We start from the raw sequence: 19,651 nt of genomic DNA, 5'->3' as shown, positions 1-19,651 counted from the left end.
GCTTATTTGCATGTTTCGCACAGAACGGAATCAACTTCGTTCTTTTTACATCGTAATAAATACCATCACCATCTAGGTCACTGATCACATCGGATATTGACACAGGAAAAAAATGTTGATAATTAATGACTTTCTCAGTTGCTGGTTTTCGTTGAAATGAAGAATAATGAAATATGTTTATCGACAAATTTTCAGGTATATTGAATGAGAAATTGCCATCCTTTGCAATTTTTAACAAGAGTCTTATTGACGATAAAAATCTGTTTACTTGCAAGCATTGTCAGCACTTTTACTGGAACATTCTATTTTATTCGTCACATAATCCTCTTTATTTATTCATAATCTTATTATGGTTGTGTTTTTGATCAGGACGTATGTGGACAAAGAGCTACAAAAACATGTAATAAAGGAAATTTGAAAGCTTTTAAATACTTAGAGTTACTTTTAATGTATTTTGTTGATTACATTATTTACATGCATGTAGATTTTAATTGCAATTATAATATAGGCAACTTAGACATTTATTGAATTAGAAATCTCGATAAGGAACATTAAGACTAAATATAACACAAATTGGTATTGTTTTGGAACGTAAAAGATGAAAGAAGTGCTGACAGAAAGAAAATCACTTGGCGTACAACCATACAGCAGCATAAAAGAGACTGGCAGAAAAAGTCATTTTAGCCAGGATGGAAAACCAGCATTTTTAACATATCACGATTCACAGCGAATCAATAGTAACTAGTCACTTAATTAACCAAAACCTATATTATGATCTTTGGAATCAGAAATTAGCAAGCGTTAGCTGGCGACCAATCTGATTTTAGGCGACATCTAAAGGAGGTAATTTATCACAATTGATCTGTACAGCCAGTGAAGTAAGTAAATAAGCATATAATAAAACTTTCCCCCTTAAAATTCTCCATATGTTCAACTCAACTTCTTTAAAAATTTTAAATCTACATAATAATTGAAAAATTGATTCAGCAGCTTTATCCAATTAAAGTCTTAAAGATTAAGTAATAAATAAATTTAAAAATGCAGCATGTAAAGTTCAAAAAAAGTCTTGATTAAGATATCAATCAGTCGTGAATTTTGAGACACTCAAGAGACACTTTCCTTCATTCACTCCAATCCAATTTCACATTCTGATTATATTTAGCTTACGCTAGACTTTTTCTCAACGGGGTCCTTCAAAATTGACGTTTGTTAAGGATATGTGATCTTAATGTATATTATTATATTTTTTCTTCTGTGGAATGTCAGACCTGTCGTAAGACAGGCTTAGATCTTTTCTAAACGTGGAAATTTACAGAAACCGCAATAAAATTCCAGCAATTCCCAACATGATTTTTAAATTCCTTTTATATATTCTTCACTTGGTATTGGCAATTAACAAAATGCAGAAAGCGATAGAGCCTGTTCTAGATATTATCTGAGAGAGTCAACGTACAGCTGATCTGTACGGTCAGCAAATTTAGTGAGTAAGCTGTATATTTCTCCTACAGTTTATGATCATCTTAGACATAATTCAAAATTCAAAATCAGGAAGTCTTAGGATATATCCGAGCTTTCACATCTTGAATCTTTAAACTCCTTACTTAAAAGAACGACATTATTTTTGAACGACTCCTTCCATACAATCCACCAAAGCTCAATGAATGAATCAAGAGCGACGAAAAATAAAAATGTAAAAAAAAGAAGAAATTGTAAATGCAACAAAGTGTGAATGAGGAATTTTTTAATACAAGTCAGTTGAATGAAGTAATTTGGAGTATTTCTTTATGTCTCTTATATGAAAAATTTAAAGCGATTTTAATTAAAATTACAGAGACGTAGTCAGGGATTTGTAAGAAACTCAAAATGTACGAAGAGTTGGATTTTTGCCTCGATATACCCTAGCAGTTGGAGAGTTTTGTCGAATACCCCTCCTGGATACGACTCAGCACGTTCAATAACCCTCATGCACATACGAACTACTTATTGAAATTTCCATGATTGACATTTAGATTAAAAAACATTTAAAGTTGATTTACAGTCACTTTTTTATATAAAATTAAAATACATGACCTAGGTCAACATGTTGTGAGCAATCATCTGACGTGATATTTTTTGGAAGGTCAATATAAAGTGTATGAGATGATAAGGAACATTAATATTTCTTCAGAATAACAAAGAGATTCGCTAAGGAATTCGGAATAATTTTTACGAGAGCCGAAATCTAAATTTAAGCTGAGTTTCTCACGAAGTCTAAGATGATTTTTGAGTCAGTTTTAAACAAGTTTTAATTTGAAAACATCAACATGAGATTTGCATTCTTAAATTTTTTAATTTTACTAGTTTTTGTGATAAAAATTCGTGGATCGGATGTGAAAACTATTTACGATACTTTTGATGAAGTTTTTGTGATGAAATTAATGTTGCCTGAATATGATAAAGTAAGGCAATTATTGAATCAATTTAATGAGACTTGTATGGCTGAATACATGCAATTATCAACATATGGAACCAAAATGATAAACGAATTTGAGCAGAATTTACTGGTCGATTCTGCATCTTACAAATGCACTGAGAGAGTTGCTGATCAGCTGAGTAAAACGCTAAAGGAGAAAACAATCAAGCATTTTAGACTTGATGAGAACAAAGACTTCATAGCTTGTTTGTCATCAAAACTACGCGAATTAGAGCCAACAACAAAACTTGCCGATGATGACACAATAAGTTGCAAGACCAGTTTTGTTGATTTCCTACCAGAACATCTCAAGAGTGATCTTAAAAATGCAAATAAACAAGTTATGCGGTCTACATGTGGACAAATCACAGCTGATTATAATACTAAAATTTTTATTAAAGAATATTTGATTTTAGTTAAAAATGTTGAAAGAAATGTTAAGAAAAATGAAAGTGAGCAGTTGCTGAAAGAAATGAAATTTTTATGGAATGCTGGATATAATTGTATGATGGATAAATTTAAGAAAGGATATTGAAATTGAATAAAATTTAAAATTTTTGAAAATTAAAATTTTGTGTTTGTATTTTTTGGAATAAAACATTTTGTTGATCAGCAGCTTCATATTATGATTAATCCAGAAACTATAGGAGGTTTAGGGGATCAAACCATGAGTCAGACACTCCTTAGTATTGTACTGAATTTTCTTTATTTATTCAACTTTTCCCCAAAGACACACTCCTAAACATTCGCACCTACGTCAGCATGACTCTGGACTAGGGTGGCCAGAGGAGCTTTGGGCTTGAACCTGGACCTTCAAAAGAAAAATGTTCAAAATTTGTCAAAAATTCCTCGAACCTTGAGGCTTTGTCGGGACACAGTAGTAAAAAAAGTACAGCAGCGTCTCGGTAAAAATACAGCAGATGGCCGTCCTACTCTGGACTCAAGCCAGATTCGATTAAATCCAGTCTCAGGCTAGAGCCAAATTAACCTAATGCCGGATTTTTAGCCATTCTAGGCTTTCCGACTGTTGAACTTGCTGTGCCTTAATATTAATACGTATCAAGAGAGCCTTCTGAAATCTAAAGACCAACATATTCTACGACTATTGAATCAGTTCTAATATAAATTCACAAAACAACAGAAGGAGATGAGCCTAGCCATAACAAGATTTATTTTTTTGCTGCTCATTATCAGTACAGTTCAGGGGTTAAAAACAAAAACATTGAGTGAATCATTCGATGAATTTAAATAATTGAGACAAAATCTTTTAGAACATTACGAAGTTGGAGAGTATTTTAAGCGATATAACGAGACCTGCATGGCACAACACCTAAATTTGTCAAAATTTGCAGACAAAATAGTAAACGAGATTGAAAAATCTATGTTGTTGGACTCAGCTTTGTACAAGTGTTCTGAAAGTGATGCTTTTAAGGCTGGAAAGCTTATTCAAACAGGATTAATAAATATAAAAAAAAATTTAATTGAATGAAAATGAATTGTCTAAAGTCAAAACTTGTCGAGTTAGATCCATCAATAAAACTAGTCTGTACACAGGATAGGCAAAAGCAATCAACTTGCACAGATCAATTCCAAAATTTTCTTCCTGATGATTTAAAGGATTTTGACAACATACTTGATGAAAATATTCTTCAAATAACATGCGGTAAGGTTTCAGTCAATGCTCTCACAAAAAATTCCATTAAGCAGTTCCTGATTTGCACTGAAGATCTTTCAACTGCCATTTGGAATAATGAGCAGAAAAAGTTATTGAAAGAGTTCAAGTTTATTCAAAATTTAGCATACAATTGTATAATGGATAGATTTGAGAGTTCTGTGGATAATTAAGTGCTAAATTTTGGAATAAAAGCATTCAAATGATGGAGATTAATTAGGTGTATTGTATTGTTTAATCTTAAGGTTATTTATGACGTCGCTAATCTTAGTTCTAACAAAAAATTACTATGTTTAATTAGACAGCTTGATTTTTGACTTTGTTATAGCGATGGACATGTATTATGTTAATAATGCTAGATCCGCATCCAGCTTATCTCCACCATGTACCAACTACACAATAAGAACCGTCTATTCAAGCCACATAGTAATAAGCCCAAGCAGCCCAATGCTGTGAATCGCAATATTCGCTATAAATATACGTCGTTTCGGTGTCATCCAGGGCTTTGCATTTTATCGTAAATACAGCAACTTTGAGATGCCCTGATTACGTTGTCCTGTTTGGGAAACAGTAAATATAATAATGATGCCTCTAAATGCAGCTAAATTCCTTCTTCATACACTTTCACCTAATTCTGTTCATCAACCTTTTAATGCCTTTTACATCCAAAAAATCAATAACAATTCAGTCATCAGGCTTTTAATGGCTCACAAAAAAATTATTAAATGAGAATAAAAATGAGATCAGGTCAATCAATCAATAAGTAAGAGATGGAAGGAGCAAGATAAAAACCTCATTGATGGCGATGACCATGAATTGTCCTTAACTTCCAACATTATTAATCCACAATATTTTTTTTATTAATTCTTCTTTCATTCACTGATAAAAGTTGTTTATAGTATTTAATTGTTCCATCGATTTTTCTTTATTGTGCCTTATTTATTGACAAATGGAATAAAAGACATTATGTTGCCAAAAAAAGAGAGAAGAGAATGAGAATTAAAGAATGAAATGAAGGAGCAATGTCCACAAAAATATTTATTTACAATCTTCTTATTATTAATAAAATGCCGTTGATGCTGAGGCGTACTTTAATACTGTTTGACTGTTTTGAGCAGAGCTTGACGTCGACTTGTATTTTGTATGGAGTCGAGTCGACTTAAGTCGACTTTTCAATACAAAATCCGAATAGACTTCAAGCTCTGACTTTGAGTTTTCCAGTCAAATTGACTCAAGTCTTAAACAAAAGACAAAAGGCTTAAAACAATGATTTAAAGCAGCATCCGTTTGTTTGCCATTCATGAATGAATGACTTTATATTTCTTAAACACAAAAAATTGAGGAAGAAGAAGCATAAAGCACTATATTTAGCAAGCCGTACATTATCAATATGGTATGTTACATCGCATGCATGACATGAGAAGCATAAAGAAGTAAAAGAAAATTGCTAAAACGGAGTGGAATGTTATTGATTACTTACTTTCAGGGCAAAAACATTAAAGGTTAAGCGATTGTTGAGATTTAAGACAACCATAATGTTTAATGCTTTGTGAGAACATAATTGTGTATTATCTGATCATGTTGATTGGGAATTTATGATTGTTTATGTGAAAATTGAATTAAACAATCGCTGGAAGCTGCAAATTTTTAAATATTTAAAGTGGAAATTTGTATGTTAAAAAATTGCATTTAACTGCATTTATTGACGACATACTGTCCGTTAAATATACATAATTCATGGATTGGTTTACCATACAGGATCAACCATATTATACATAATTTTCAAGCATAAGTCTCATATAAACTTAGCTTCATATTTTAATCTTCGGTGGGCTGTCGGGAAATCTCGAAAATTTCAATCCTGATCCGACCCCGAAAATTTATAGGAATCGAGATTTCGAGAAAGCATACGGTGAGCGTAACGTGATATCCTTTTAGGTCAGTTCTGACAATATTCTAATCTTAAGGCAATCTTGCAGCTCTCATTCCTATTTCTCACACCACACTCCAAGTTCATGACCCGTTCGTTAATCCAACATTGCCTCCAGAGCCCCAATCACGGCTTGTTCTCATACAATAATCAACAAATGTATCTAAACCTCCGAAAAAGGATAAATTTTAGGGTTTGTTAAATTTAGATGTGCATAGATGCAGAAAACTGCAGGCCTGTGCATCTGGGCGAATCTTAATAAATTTGGATATGATTGAGATTCGCAAAAATGATTTTCGGGTAATCAGATGGCACAAAGCACCTCATCTACTCGATCAGCAAGGCATTTAAATGCTATAAGAACTTTCACTAATTTAATTATTTCCAGAATTGTCATCTATACAATTCCTATTAAACTATCAAAGTTAAGGCTAGGCAATGTCTATGTCAAGGTAAGAAATTGAGATGCAAATCATCACCTCAGCAATTAAGCATGTTCAAAACACATGAAAAAATTCACTAAGCCGTCACATTGAATCAAATTCACATCACCAAGTTTACACGCAGTACTCAATTACGACAGCATGACTTTTTAAATTCTGAACTTAAATTCCTGACAATTATTTTAATAACTTGTAAGAATTTTTAATCAACCATTCTACAATTAATGCTGTACTCTAATCCAATTTACACTTTATTAATATATCCGCAGAATTCTTAACCGACAAATTAACAATATCAAATTAAAATTCTGTCCAATATCAAGCTACCTACACATGATAGCATTGCGCAATCAACAATAAGATATTTGAAGAATTTGATCAATTAAAATGTCTGCCTGAGACACATTACGAGACATATCTAGGTAAATAGTATAAAAATGTCCATGATTTACTGTCTGTACATTACAAATTAGCCATTGGCATGTATGGAAGACAAAATAATCCATTTTTGGACCATAAAAATGCACTGCAGTTGCTGATCTTTTTTTTTCAATTGAATCAACAATCACCGATTTGAGCTCAAAAAGACATGAATTACATGCTATTGAAAAATTCAGCCACGATTACTTTCAAGCTGTTATTTTTTTAATTTGTGGATTGATTAATTGCACGTCTAAGTAATTTGAAAAGTTATCGCCGTTTAATTCACTTTATCTTGTATTTTTTTTATTATTTACTGTTTGATGTCGCGCTACGTACGACGATGAGACATGCTTAACCTGCAACGCTTCTTATTTTCATGCACAGCGGCAATAATTTAATGAATTACTCCACAACTTCTTCTTCTTCTTCATCCAACTTTATTATTTTTATTTTGTTGCTTCTCTTCTTCATTTTTTTCTCCTTTTGCGTATTCAACACGACATCAAAGTCGAGACTGAAAAAATTGAAATTGAATGGAAGAAGGAGGAGTATAATGTGCATGCGACGAAGTGCATTTATTGAATGAATAAGAGACCCCGAAAAGTGTATCACTAGCACTAGCAACAATTTACTATTGCATTGTGTGTGCACGAACGCAATTTGTTAGCTGGATGATTTGTAAATCTGGTGTGATTATGGAGGCAGTTTGACTGAGGATGTAGTCATGAAGATTGTTAATTAAAATGCTTTGGAGCTTTAAAGTTTTGGACTTCAGGTTTTGAACTAGATATACTAATTTATGGAAATCGGGAAGCTACTGATGTATTGATGTCATCCCATATTATGAAATTTCCCAACTATACCCGGTTATCCCAGATATTTTGGTACTATCCACGCCTTGACTACTGAGGAGCATCTCTTGTTATTAACATATGGACATTTCCATGATATGGAGGGGGTTTAATGTCATGCTTCTCCTCTTATTTAGCAAATATTTTTCAATTGATAGGAATTTTTTAGGACTTTATCCTCAAATTTTGAGAATAATCTAGAAATAGTAGAAAATAGGGTTCGTTCAAAACTACAAGACTGCAGACAAAAAATGCAAGCCTGCAGCTTCATGTTAAAGACTCCGCATGTTAAAGACAGGAGCTTTTCAAAACATTGAGATCCAGAACTGCACTAAGTCGTTTCGCAGCAAATGATTGTTCGACGAATGAGCGCATGCTAGACATCTGCATTCAGTAGACATAAAGATTATAGTGGGATCAGAACAACTGAGTTCTTGATAGAACCTTAGTAAAATAGCAATACAACAATTGAAGCAGGTGCGTAGGCACAAACTATGAGAAATAAATGTCTACAAACCCAGCAAATTGATGAGTTTCATGCTTAAAAGGGAAGACCCACTGAATAAGCTTTTGGGGGTTTAGCTCAAAATAATTCGACAGTATTCAGATTGACTATTAAAAAATTCTTACTTCGGCAACATTGTTGTACTTAAATCATTAAACATTCACAAGGCTACTACATACCAAATGCGCTTCATGCCACTCAATAATTCAACATTGAAACATTTCCAACTTTAAATTTTTTCCCATCCTAAAGTTAATTGATGTACGTAATGCACTTCTTTTTTACATGTTTATTTTTATATTTATTTTTTTCAGCTTTTTGTAACTCATGTGGTCAGTTTTGAATTCGATATATAAAGACGTGCACTTATGAAAATTATATCATAGTAAAATCTACAGATCTTCAATTCACTTTACTCACTCATTCCACCTGCACCTTTAAAAAACTTTAATTTTTTTAAATTTTTCATAAATAATTCAAAGTTCTTCTAAGTGAAACAGCTAAAAATAATCAAGTTCATCATGTACAAAAAGGTAGAGTTGCTAACAATTTTTTTTATATATTCTTAAGTGCTATTAATGTGAATAAAAAAGAAGCTTTTATCGTCAGTAAAATGTGAAAGTTTATGGTAGAAAGAACAATCTGATAATTTGTTGGTAACAAGTTTTGTGTTGCTTAACTGAATAAAAAGTGCTGTGCATGGAAGATAAAGTATAAAAACTTTATTTTTTGGTTAAAAATAAAGCTCTTGAATTGAGAATAGAATAAAAATGCAAGAGGTTGCTGCCATTGATAGGTGATCTAAGAAATTAATGGCTTAGAAATTATTCAGTGTTGGTTGCTGGACTGACGATGGTTGCAATCGACTTTAACCAGTTGAAGTGTAAAGTTAAGAGTTTTAGAGCAGATTTTTGGGGTTCTGGCAAAATTAAAGTTTAGTCTTCATTTGCAGTGTTTATTTAGACTCATAGGAACCAATTAGCATGCACATCTAGCGTTGTACACCTAGTAAAGCACACCTAATGTGGTTCTAAATGCTTATTGAGCAAATGCTCGTATGTTAGGGTTCACTTATTAAATTACAGATTAAGGCAGATTAACAAACTTTTTTCCAAAAATGCACAATAGAATTCTAGAAATTTTCATTGCCTAAATCAGTTTTACCTCCCCCTCGCTTCTTTCTGAACATAATAAGTGAATCAACCCCATAAAAATTCAATCCTTTTTCATTCAGTCCTCAAACTCAATCTAAAACAGATTCACAACTCGGATGGGATTGTGAAAATGAAGGAACACAAATCCCTTAAATCCATAATAAAATAAAATAGAGCAAAAAAAAAAAAAAAGATTTAACTTTTTGTGTGCAGCAGAAAAGTTCAACGAATATTGTTGCACATGAAGGCACTAAAAATCAGTTTGTAGTTTTAGAGAAAAAAAATCAAGTTCAATGAGTAGAAAAGAGCAAAAATATGCTTTAATTTTAGTTTCAGTAAAGTTTTATTGAGATGAATTAGAAGAAGATATAAATTGGGAAGAGAAAATAGGCAAATTTAAAGTCGAATAAAAGCAAGAAGGATAAAAAACTTTCGCAATTAAATTTATTTGAATTTGTTGAATTTGTTGATTTGTAAAAAAATTGTTTTTAAAAATTTAAAAAAGCTTTTGAATTTTTTATTTTTTCTAAAATTTATGATTTCAAGCTTGTTTTGCAAATCACAAATTTTATATTTATAATACTAAAATTAAAACCTCTGGCAAATTGAAGAATTTTCTTCAAAAATGGAGAATGAAGGTCAGTGTTGACCCTACTGCCTCTCACATGATTCCAAATGCCTAAAAATACTTTCAGCAAATCTTCTTAAAAAAATAATTTTGACACCTTCAATTATAAAAGTCACATATGTTCAATGTAGACTTATGTCCATTAATACACCTGTTTTGTAGATATTGTAACCTTCTCGGAATTTTATAAGTTGTTAAATGGGTTTTTAATATGAGTTTTATTTAGAAAATTCTAAAAAATTCTATCAAAAAGAGAATTTTTCAATCAACTTTTTACATAAATCCTGACATAAACTTCATGAAATTGATATTTTTTGATGAAAGCAATCAGTAAATCACACAAGTTTTATTTTTTAAAGATTCATAAATGTATCAAAATAAACATTTTCTCTGTGCAAATACTTAAAACTATACAGATTACAACATTTAAGCATACAAACTACCTTACAAAATATATAGAATTTGTTTGATAACTTTATCTGACTAGCTTTGAGAATTTCAATAAAATAGTCTGTTTATTAAATATTTCATAAACAGAAATGCCTTTCAGTCGTATTTTCCGACACAGAGAAACTTAAAATTGTTTATTTCTAGAAAAACAAGAAGGAATTCTCGCAAAAAAGATGAAGACAAAAATTCTTATGAATTTTGCAATTCTAAAATTAATAAAATTCTGGTCGTTTGGGGTCATGAAAAGATGATGTCAATTGAAAATTGAGTTTTCAAGCTAATTTTCAGTCAATGCTTAGAACTGCATCTAAAAATTGTTCAATTTTGGCTTATTTATAAATGAATAAAATTTTGAATTTTTTTCAATTTTTAACAATTTTTTGATGAGTTAAAACAGGGGTTCAGACTAAAATATTGATCCACAATCCCCCCTAAACCCATCCCTGAGCTATGAGCTTTGTCTTCAATATCAAATTTCATTAATCCACATTTTAAGAACCCTTCTCAAAAGTCGACCTTAATTCATAAAGACTAAAATAAATCGATAAAAAGCGTATTAAATTTTAACTCTATCGTGATCACATATTGTGTGCAGCAGTACATAATAGACAGTAAACTAAAATGCCAATAAAAAATCATCACTATGGTTAAAAATAATTCAATAACAAATATTTCATTAGATGTCCATATCAATAAACGTAAACTATATATATTTGAAATATGTTCAAGCGTGGGATTACAAGAACTAACTTCATGACAGCACATTTCACATCCTCGATGCTGCTGCAAACAAAGAAGAGATAACTCACAGTGATATGAAAATTATGAGCGATTGAATTCACATAAAAGAGAGAAAAAAAATGTGATAAAAAGAAGAAAATAAACTTTTTGATTAACTTTTATCGCAGATTGACTTTCTGAGATTTTCATTTATTTTATGCGAAAATTCACCGAGTGACGTGGTAAGGAAAGATTTATTTTTGACGTCATAATATAGTCGTCATCTGAGTAGTTCAGTGTACATCATTCTGACGTTAACAGAGTTCGTAGTAAGGTTTCAAAGTGAGAATCGAAGTGAGGTTTCCCGAAGTCTCAGCCTCAACAAAATCTCAAGACCGAAACTGAGACTACCCGGGAAGTCTAGTGGTGTACTAGCGACTGTCTTGTGACACTCGGGTCGCATGAAAATGATGAATAAAATAAGACAAAAATTGAGTTTAGATTTGATGTTTCGAGAATGTAAAGACATTCGTGATGGGTGACTTCGTAGAAGGATAAGTAATCCTGACTAAGTTTTTAAGCATTTTTGGGTAACTCAAGTATTTTTTTAGGACATCTAAAGCTTCATATAGGATTATAAATAGAATTTTTGGAAATTGGGGTGTCCAATGAATTTAGGAGGAGATTTTGAATATTTTATCAAGAAATCCTAGACATTTTGAATATTTTTCTGAAATGATCTTAGAAAATTGTCATTTTTGACCCAAAAACCCCCTTCAAGCTACTGCCAAGTCCCCCCATGAATCTGTCTAATCTTCCAACTTCATCTATGACTGGAGTTGAAGCAGTTTGAGTCGACTTTTCCATAAAAAATCCGAATCATCTTCATGTCTTCTGCCCCTTCTCCAAATCTCATCTTTTCATTAGTCATTTCATAAGTTTCATTACCTTATTAATCCCTTTTGCCTTCTCTAAAGCTTCAAGATAGGGAAAAGAAAAAACTTTCAAAAGCTTATTTCTGATTTAATTCCATCCATCTGAGTTTTATAAAGAAGATTAATGAGCAAAAGCACGAGAAAAATTAACTAATTAACGAGGTCAGACAAATATTTTCATTAAAATGACAACAACATTGACTTTGACTCAACATCATCACGAGCAAAAAAAGTAACTAAAACAAAATCCAACAAGTTGTCTAATGACATTTCAGTCCCGAGTGACATAAGTGAAGATGGGTCTGTCATGGAGCCTTATAGAAGCCACAAAAGCGGCTTCAATTTAGCATCAATAAAAGAGCTTTAAGGAAGCCTTAAAAGCTTCTTGGCGGACCCATCTTCACTTGTGTCACTCGGGTAGTGAAGCTTATTGCTATACATTAAGTATCGTCATCATCGTAGTATTCAATGTTGAACTTTTGCTTTTTTTTCTCTTACGTACTTTTTTGCTCATTCTCAACCTTGTATAACGAGATCATATAAAGTCATTCATCACGAGACATTATCAAATCAATTATTTCGGAAATGGCAATACGTTCGGTTAATCTTAATAGAAATGTCGCATTGAAAGCTACTTTAAGAGCTTGTAAAGTTCATTGTCCTTATGTATTCATTTGCATTAATGTCTGAGATGCACAATATAGTTGCTAGAGGGCCGCTAAGTTGCCGTGTTGACGATAAAACGTAAGGGTGCATTGAAGGCTGATTTTAGACCATTTTTCCAGATGTTCTTAAAGAATCTAAAAATAATCACACAAGACGATTTGCTTCCAACATGTCCAACAAAGTCTAAGGTTAATAAACGTCATTCTGTACTACTCGTGAAAGATTGAAGTCGTTAAGTCTAGCATAATAATCCCTCCCATCTATAAGATATTTCTATTTTTAAAATTCACTTTCTGCTTTTTTTATATAAAACGTGCGACTTATTTTATTAAGTCATATATATTTTGCTGTTCTTTGCTTTGTCGTCTTCATTTATCTGACTTCTCTTTTAATGCAATTTTCTTGAATAGAGAATAAGTTAAAAATGATTTTTGTGGTGATAGATGTTTAGTGAAGCATAATTGTTAGAAGTTCAGGATTGAAGCTTCAATTTTAAGATTGACAGACTAATCTGACTAGAATTCCATTTGAGATCCTTTATTAAAGTAGTTTGGGGTTCCGATTTTGCAATTTTCATAAAATTAAGTACAGACCATTAAAGAGTGTCATCCAAAAAGTGTCACATGATTTTCATGAACCCTTCATGCCTCTTGCCCGAGCAGCACAACGGGTTCGTTAGGGCAACACAACGTGATCACTAGGGCAATGCTAGGTCGCCGTATTAAGCTAAAACGCAAAGTCAGAGCTCGAAGTCGACTCGAACCGATTTGAGTCACGAGCTCTGCTCCAACTTGCATTGTGCCACTTGAGTTTATGCCTTTTAAAGCCCTTTACAAGTCACTCATTCTCCACGCAACTATAGAAACCACAGACAAACCACATCATCAAAAATCCAACACCCTCCTTAATATCATGCTAAAAAAAATTACGTGACACTCGAGGCATTCAATATCACTCACATATGAATTTACAAAATATATTGATATTTGCTACCGATAACTTCAAAAGAATCGAAATTGATCCATGTTAGGATAAAAAATAAATAAGAATGTATGAATTGTGTTGGGAAATAAATCATGTAATGTTATTGATGGCTCTATTGAGACTTTTGTAAATATTGAAAAATATTTCATTGTTTCAAGAGTTGAAGTTCCTTTTTTCGGATATGAATTACAAATTATTTTTGGGGTGCTTCAAATTGCAACCTTAATTTCTGACCCAACCTTTCCATTTGTTTGCCAAACTTTTGCTCTCTACAAATATATCAAAAATCCATCCTTTAAATTTAATTTATTTCAATTCTATTCAACAGGTTACTTGTCTTTTATTGTTGGCCATCGTTGCTGATGTTTACTCAGGCGCAGTTGTTGCACCATCAGCCGCAATTATCTCATCAAAGAACGAATTAGCAGAAGATGCTGAGACTGACAGTCATCCAAGCTATAGCTTTTCATATAGTGTTGATGATGTCTCAACAGGAGACCACAAATCGCAATTTGAGACAAGAGATGGAGACTCTGTTGTTGGACGGGTAAGTTCTGATCCTCAAGACAAGATTACAAGCCATTCGTATTTAATATAAGACTTCCATGTCCATTTTGCTACTCGTGCCTGTTTGAATCACATTTTTTTATGCATATTTAAGTTTCTTTTTTTACGGAATGTGACATGATGCTATGTCATGAGGCAAGGTCGCATGATTCGCATATTTTTTTATTGCTTTTCTTTTTTGCAAGTGAAATGAATGTAGCAAAAAGCATATCTGATTTATTCTATTTTTTTCCATACTTGCCTTATGGTTATATTGCTTATGTACATATACATTATGTCAGAAATTGAGAAATGAGAGGAGATAGAAGAAGAGAGGAATGACATGAATGGAAGAGTAAAAATTATTTTTTATCAGATTAAAAAATGTGAAGTAGTCTCATGGAGTGTTGATTTCTGCGCAATTTTATGGTGAAGTTGTTAAGTAATTGCATTTTGGATTTACATAGTAAGGGCTTCTGGGTTGTTGAATTTTTAATGTGCAGATTAAACTTCAAAGTGAAGTGAATTGGCTTTAAATTATTTGAAATTATTTAATAATGTCCATTTGGGAGTAGTTGGGGTCCATTTGTGTACAGTTAAGGGTTCTCGAGATTGAAATTTGTCGAGACTGAGACTTCAAAGTAATCCCTTGTAGACCAAGTCTTGGTTCCGATTTCAAAACTTCTTTCAGTCCCGGTTTTGGTCCTTTTTTCAATCCCAGTCTTGGTCTCGACACCGGTCTCAGGTATCAGTCTCAGGTACCGGTCTCAATTCCATTACCAGGGCCAAAATGAGTTCGAGACCGATCTCGGCTTCGTTTTGATCGTGATTCTGGTTTTGATTCTGATTCCGGTTTTGATCCTGATTCCGGTTTTGATTCTGATTCCGTCTCAGTCTCGGATCTAGGTCTTTAAAACTCATCGAAACTGAGACTTAGAGAAGCATTTGTGGAGAAAATTCTTCTTTTTCTCGATGTCCATCAATTGAGTATAATCTAGTCCAAAATCAAGAAACCTTAAAATCTTCAAAAAAAGCCCTTACTTCCGCATTAAAGTTGACATCTCAAAGCTTCATATTTTTTGCAAAATATTCAAATTTATTCCTTATCTACAAACCATGTATGTAGCACTACATTCAATTTTATCTCTTTACGACATCACATGCTTGCATACTCCATATATCACTAGCTGTCGGTTCTCTCTTATGGGAATTTTCCATAAATGATGTCAATTGAAATTTATGAAGTGTTGAGGTATCTTTTTTTATAGCTCGCTTAAAGCTATACACATTAACATGGTAATTTAGAATGATAATGAATTACATTTGAGCACTTTATGGGGGAAATGTTAAGTGAATCGAGAAGAATAATTGAATTGTTTGGTTTGGCTTTTTATAGCACAAACGTGAATTCTCATTGAAATTAATTTGACTGAGGAAATTGCTACACGCTATTAATGGAATTACTGTGAAAATTTGATTCAATGGAACTTGAAATTCAACCCAAAACTCACGAATTAAACCATTCATAACATAAAATTATGATTCAACATTCATCCAATTACTCTAGTTTTCTATTTCACTTTTTTTGCTCTTTCCTGCAGCAATCTTTCCTTCCTTATGCATCTCTCTCGTTACATTCGAATTTCAGAATCAAATTTCAATCATTTTTTGAACAGCATCTGGATTTTCCTTTTTTCATTTCAATCGCTCTTAAAGTGCTACTGGAGCTATAGATTTTAAATAAGCTTAATTAAATTTTCATGGATATAATGAGAACTTAATTGAATTGTGCATTTTTGCATTTCTTCCATTATACGGTATTTAAATTTTATGAATAAATTGTCCCGGAAGGCACAGGGTGTTGAAATGGTCGATAATCTGATCACAGGCTGAATTGACCTCCTGAGTCAATCTGGCTTGAGGCTGGACTTCATTGACTGGTTGTTCTGGAGTCTGATTAAAGTCATTTCTATGTCGTGTGCTTTCCGGGTATGTTGTCAATGTCTCGCTCGATAATAGATGTAGTTCAATAATATAAAATTCTTGATCGGATATTTCAACCCATAATGCTCATTAAAATAGAAATATTGTTGGATTTAGCATGAAATGTAGGTTGAAATCAGCTCAGGGTTGACGGCAAAGTTGACATTCATTTGTCGAACGTCAACTGCATGCCAAAAAGATTATACACCATACATTCATTTGCTGAACGTCAACTGCATGACAAAATGAACATTCATCAATAGTTTCAGTATGCAAATAGCCTTTGCCGTAATTGGTGACGACTAACATATTAGCGAGAAGTCATACGGCATAGAAAATTCAAAAAATACAGCCTCAAGTCGGTGTGAGTCTGACATGAGGCTGAATTTCACAAAGTTTGGATTCAGATCAGAGTCAAGCCGGTCTGGCGTATATCTCTGCTTAGTTTACCAATACCTCAAGTCACTCACAGCAGAATACTCAGTAACCGATGCAGCTCACCGACTAACCGTCTTTTGATCAGATAAATCAAATCCAATTTCATCACATAACTCTTATCCTGCAGCTTATTCTTTAGTAAAACCACCAGCCCTGCTTGCCGTTAATAGAGAACGATAATTTAATCCGACAGTTGAGAATGGCAGGAACTTGCTTTATGGCAATGACTGCAAAATTATTTTGTTATTAAATGCATTATGCGACTCACAAAAAATACTTTGAAGCTAATGAAATTTTCATGAAAATTAACTTTATCTCATTTATATTTTTTCTCCTCTATTTTTCCTTCATGGCTGTGTGACTTGCTGTACAGTACACATTACTCGAGCCAACTGGTGAAACACGTCAAGTTGATTATGTAAGTTTAATTTTTTTGTTGTTAAAATTAATTGAATTTTCTCGTTTACATTTTTATAAATTTCCTCTCATTTAATTTTCAGACTGCTGATGCTGTAAATGGATTTAATGCTGTTGTATCTCATCACTCAACCGCTAAAATTGTTGCTGCTCCTGCTAAAATCATTGCACAACCAGCCATTGTTGCTCCAGCCAAAATCGTCGCACATCCAGTTGTAGCTGCACCAGCTAAGATCATTGCACAGCCAGCAATTGTTGCACCAGCACCAGCTAAATACATTGCATCTCCATATACTGCCAAGTACTACGCATCAGCTCCAATTGTTGCCGCACCAGCCAAATTTGTCTCATCACCAATTGTCGCTGCTAAATATGCTTATGCTTCACCATATGCTGCCTATTCTGCACCAATTTATCACGCACCATCAGCTGCTTATATCTCACATAGTCCTATAGCTTATCACGCACCAGCTGCCGCATACATTCATCATTAAAATGCTGTTTGGATTTATTAATGATTAAATGTCGATCACTTGTCAAATGGATATGATATATTAGTGGACATAATTTGATTTCTTTTCTTATTCTTTCATCATTCAGTTCCATCCCTTAAACTTGCCCAATGACTCTTTCATCACTCTTTTATTATTGCAAACTAAAGTAAAACTCAGACTTACTGACACTTTTTATTTCTCTGTACAATATGAAATGAAATTGTGTGGAAAAATAAATCTAAAAAAAAGTTATTCAACAAAATGAATTTTTCGTGTTTTTTCTTTCTCCTGACTTCCTTTTTCTGGTTTCTGTTTCGTCTCTTAAGAGATTTGGCAACAGAAACCGAAAAATAGGAAAATAAATATTGTGGAAAATTAGAAGATGAAAAGTTTTTTATATTCTTCTAGTTTTATTATTTTGAGATTTTAGCTTGGTTGAGGAATTTATTGGTCACTTTGGGTATTTGGGTTCACTAGGAAGTGTTGTCATAGATATTGTGGATTTGATAATAATAAAGCTTTTAAATTAATTCAATAGATTTGGATTCATGAAATTCCGTGGGATATAATAAAGCTAAAATTCTGCATAAAGATTACTTGCATACTTCCTGTGGTATGTTCTCAATGAGCATCATACGGTACGAATGAGCATGCTTAAATTAGCAAATGAGAGTTCAATAGAACCCTACACTTATAAGAGTTTGAGATCTGATTCACTTTTAGGAAGATGCATTACTGTATGTTGCTTACGAAGGGAGGTAGTATAGCTGCGTTTCTATTCGGTATTGCAATAATTTGTACCGAAGTATAGGATCCACGGGATTAAATACCCCTTCCAAGCACCAAACAATTCCACAACCGAAAAACTTCAATTCACAACCTACCCGAGAGGTAATTTTAAGTTAAACTTAGTCATCAACAAGACATTAACTTTTCTTTAACTAATTTCAACACGTTTTCATTCACTCGAATTGCATTAGCCCTAACAGTCAAAGAAAATGCTTTTATAGAACAGAAAGAACACTTCGGAACTTAAAAGGGGTCAATTTGTCTATTGGGGGAGATGTCGCATGAAGTCAGTTCTTTAGCTAACTTCCGCTTATCAATAACCGATTTTATGTGCAATAGTATCTCTAAAAGCAGTTTCTTTCCATAAGAAAAAGCTTTTTAAATGATGCTTTTTAATACTTTTGTAAATACGATGCAGCCATCATCATGACTGTCACTTATTGGACCTTACAACTATGAAACAGAATTCGAAATTTACTCGGATTTAGAATGGAAATGATGTCAATAAAAAATTAATTTTATCAACTCTACTACTTAATAATCGACTGTCAAATTAAAGTTTTAAGCACTTCCAGTCACTTGTCAATTTAATATTTGTCGTTTATAAGTGAATACCATCCATAAAGTCCCAGCAAATCAATATTTCTTCATAAAGTTCTCACAAAACATTTCAATTTTTTTATTAAATATATTTTTTCACGCTAGAAAAACCAGAAAAAAGCTCAAAAGAGAAAAAGGAAAATCAAATAAAAAGAATCTTTTAAAGTAATTTAGGGACTAAAGTGGATTTGGAACATAAAAGAGAAAAGGAAATGAGCGTGAAGAATATTGAAAAAATCTAAGCTGAATGAGAAAAGTTTGATTTGATGACGTTAAAATTCCCTCAAACGACAAACTTTCAATTTCAAAGGAATGAAAAACTTTTTAATCGGAAATGAGACAGGAATTAGATTTTGATTGATATTTATAGACGGTGTCGGACATAAGAATGATACAAAGTGGCTTTCCGGTGGCTGTTATTTGACAATCAAATAGAAAATATATATTTTATTGTTTCCGCAAAATTTGCTTTAATGAAAAGGAGCTTTTTATGGAAAGAAAATGAATTTCATTAAATGAAAGCTTTTGTGGCAATTTTGTGGATTTGCTTTTGTTTTTGGAAGTGTAGTGA

General features: G+C 32.5%; 1 protein-coding gene and 1 long non-coding RNA gene across 2 annotated transcripts; one reads left to right on the top strand and one right to left on the bottom strand.

The window, feature by feature from the left end:
- Positions 1–4,327: 4,327 nt before the first annotated feature.
- LOC139097248 (uncharacterized) lies at positions 4,328–5,090 on the bottom strand. The gene is made up of 2 exons (XR_011545050.1): positions 4,917–5,090; positions 4,328–4,820 (listed from the first exon to the last, which is right to left on the bottom strand). It is a non-coding gene; the product is annotated as an uncharacterized lncRNA (long non-coding RNA).
- Positions 5,091–8,704: 3,614 nt separating this feature from the next.
- LOC139097257 (cuticle protein 7-like) lies at positions 8,705–17,869 on the top strand. Its single transcript, XM_070649047.1, has 4 exons — positions 8,705–8,809; positions 14,142–14,360; positions 17,154–17,198; positions 17,281–17,869. The coding sequence occupies exons 1-4, from the start codon at positions 8,798–8,800 to the stop codon at positions 17,689–17,691; spliced, it is 687 nt and encodes a 228-aa protein (XP_070505148.1). The 5' UTR covers positions 8,705–8,797; the 3' UTR covers positions 17,692–17,869.
- Positions 17,870–19,651: the final 1,782 nt, after the last annotated feature.

This window comes from Chironomus tepperi, unplaced genomic scaffold (assembly GCF_022539635.2).
Source record: "Chironomus tepperi strain 1889 unplaced genomic scaffold, CSIRO-AGI_Ctep_v1 contig_418, whole genome shotgun sequence".
Taxonomy (NCBI): Eukaryota; Metazoa; Arthropoda; class Insecta; order Diptera; family Chironomidae; genus Chironomus; species Chironomus tepperi.
Note: the sequence above shows the minus strand (reverse complement) of the source record. Positions and strands in the feature narration are given on the sequence as shown.

What these genes read in the sequence shown, in the direction of transcription:
- LOC139097257 (XM_070649047.1), top strand. An exon ending in GAGACTCTGTTGTTGGACGG is followed by an intron (nt 14,361 to 17,153) that starts GTAAGTTCTGAT and finishes CTTGCTGTACAG; the next exon opens with TACACATTACTCGAGCCAAC. An exon ending in AAACACGTCAAGTTGATTAT is followed by an intron (nt 17,199 to 17,280) that starts GTAAGTTTAATT and finishes TTTAATTTTCAG; the next exon opens with ACTGCTGATGCTGTAAATGG.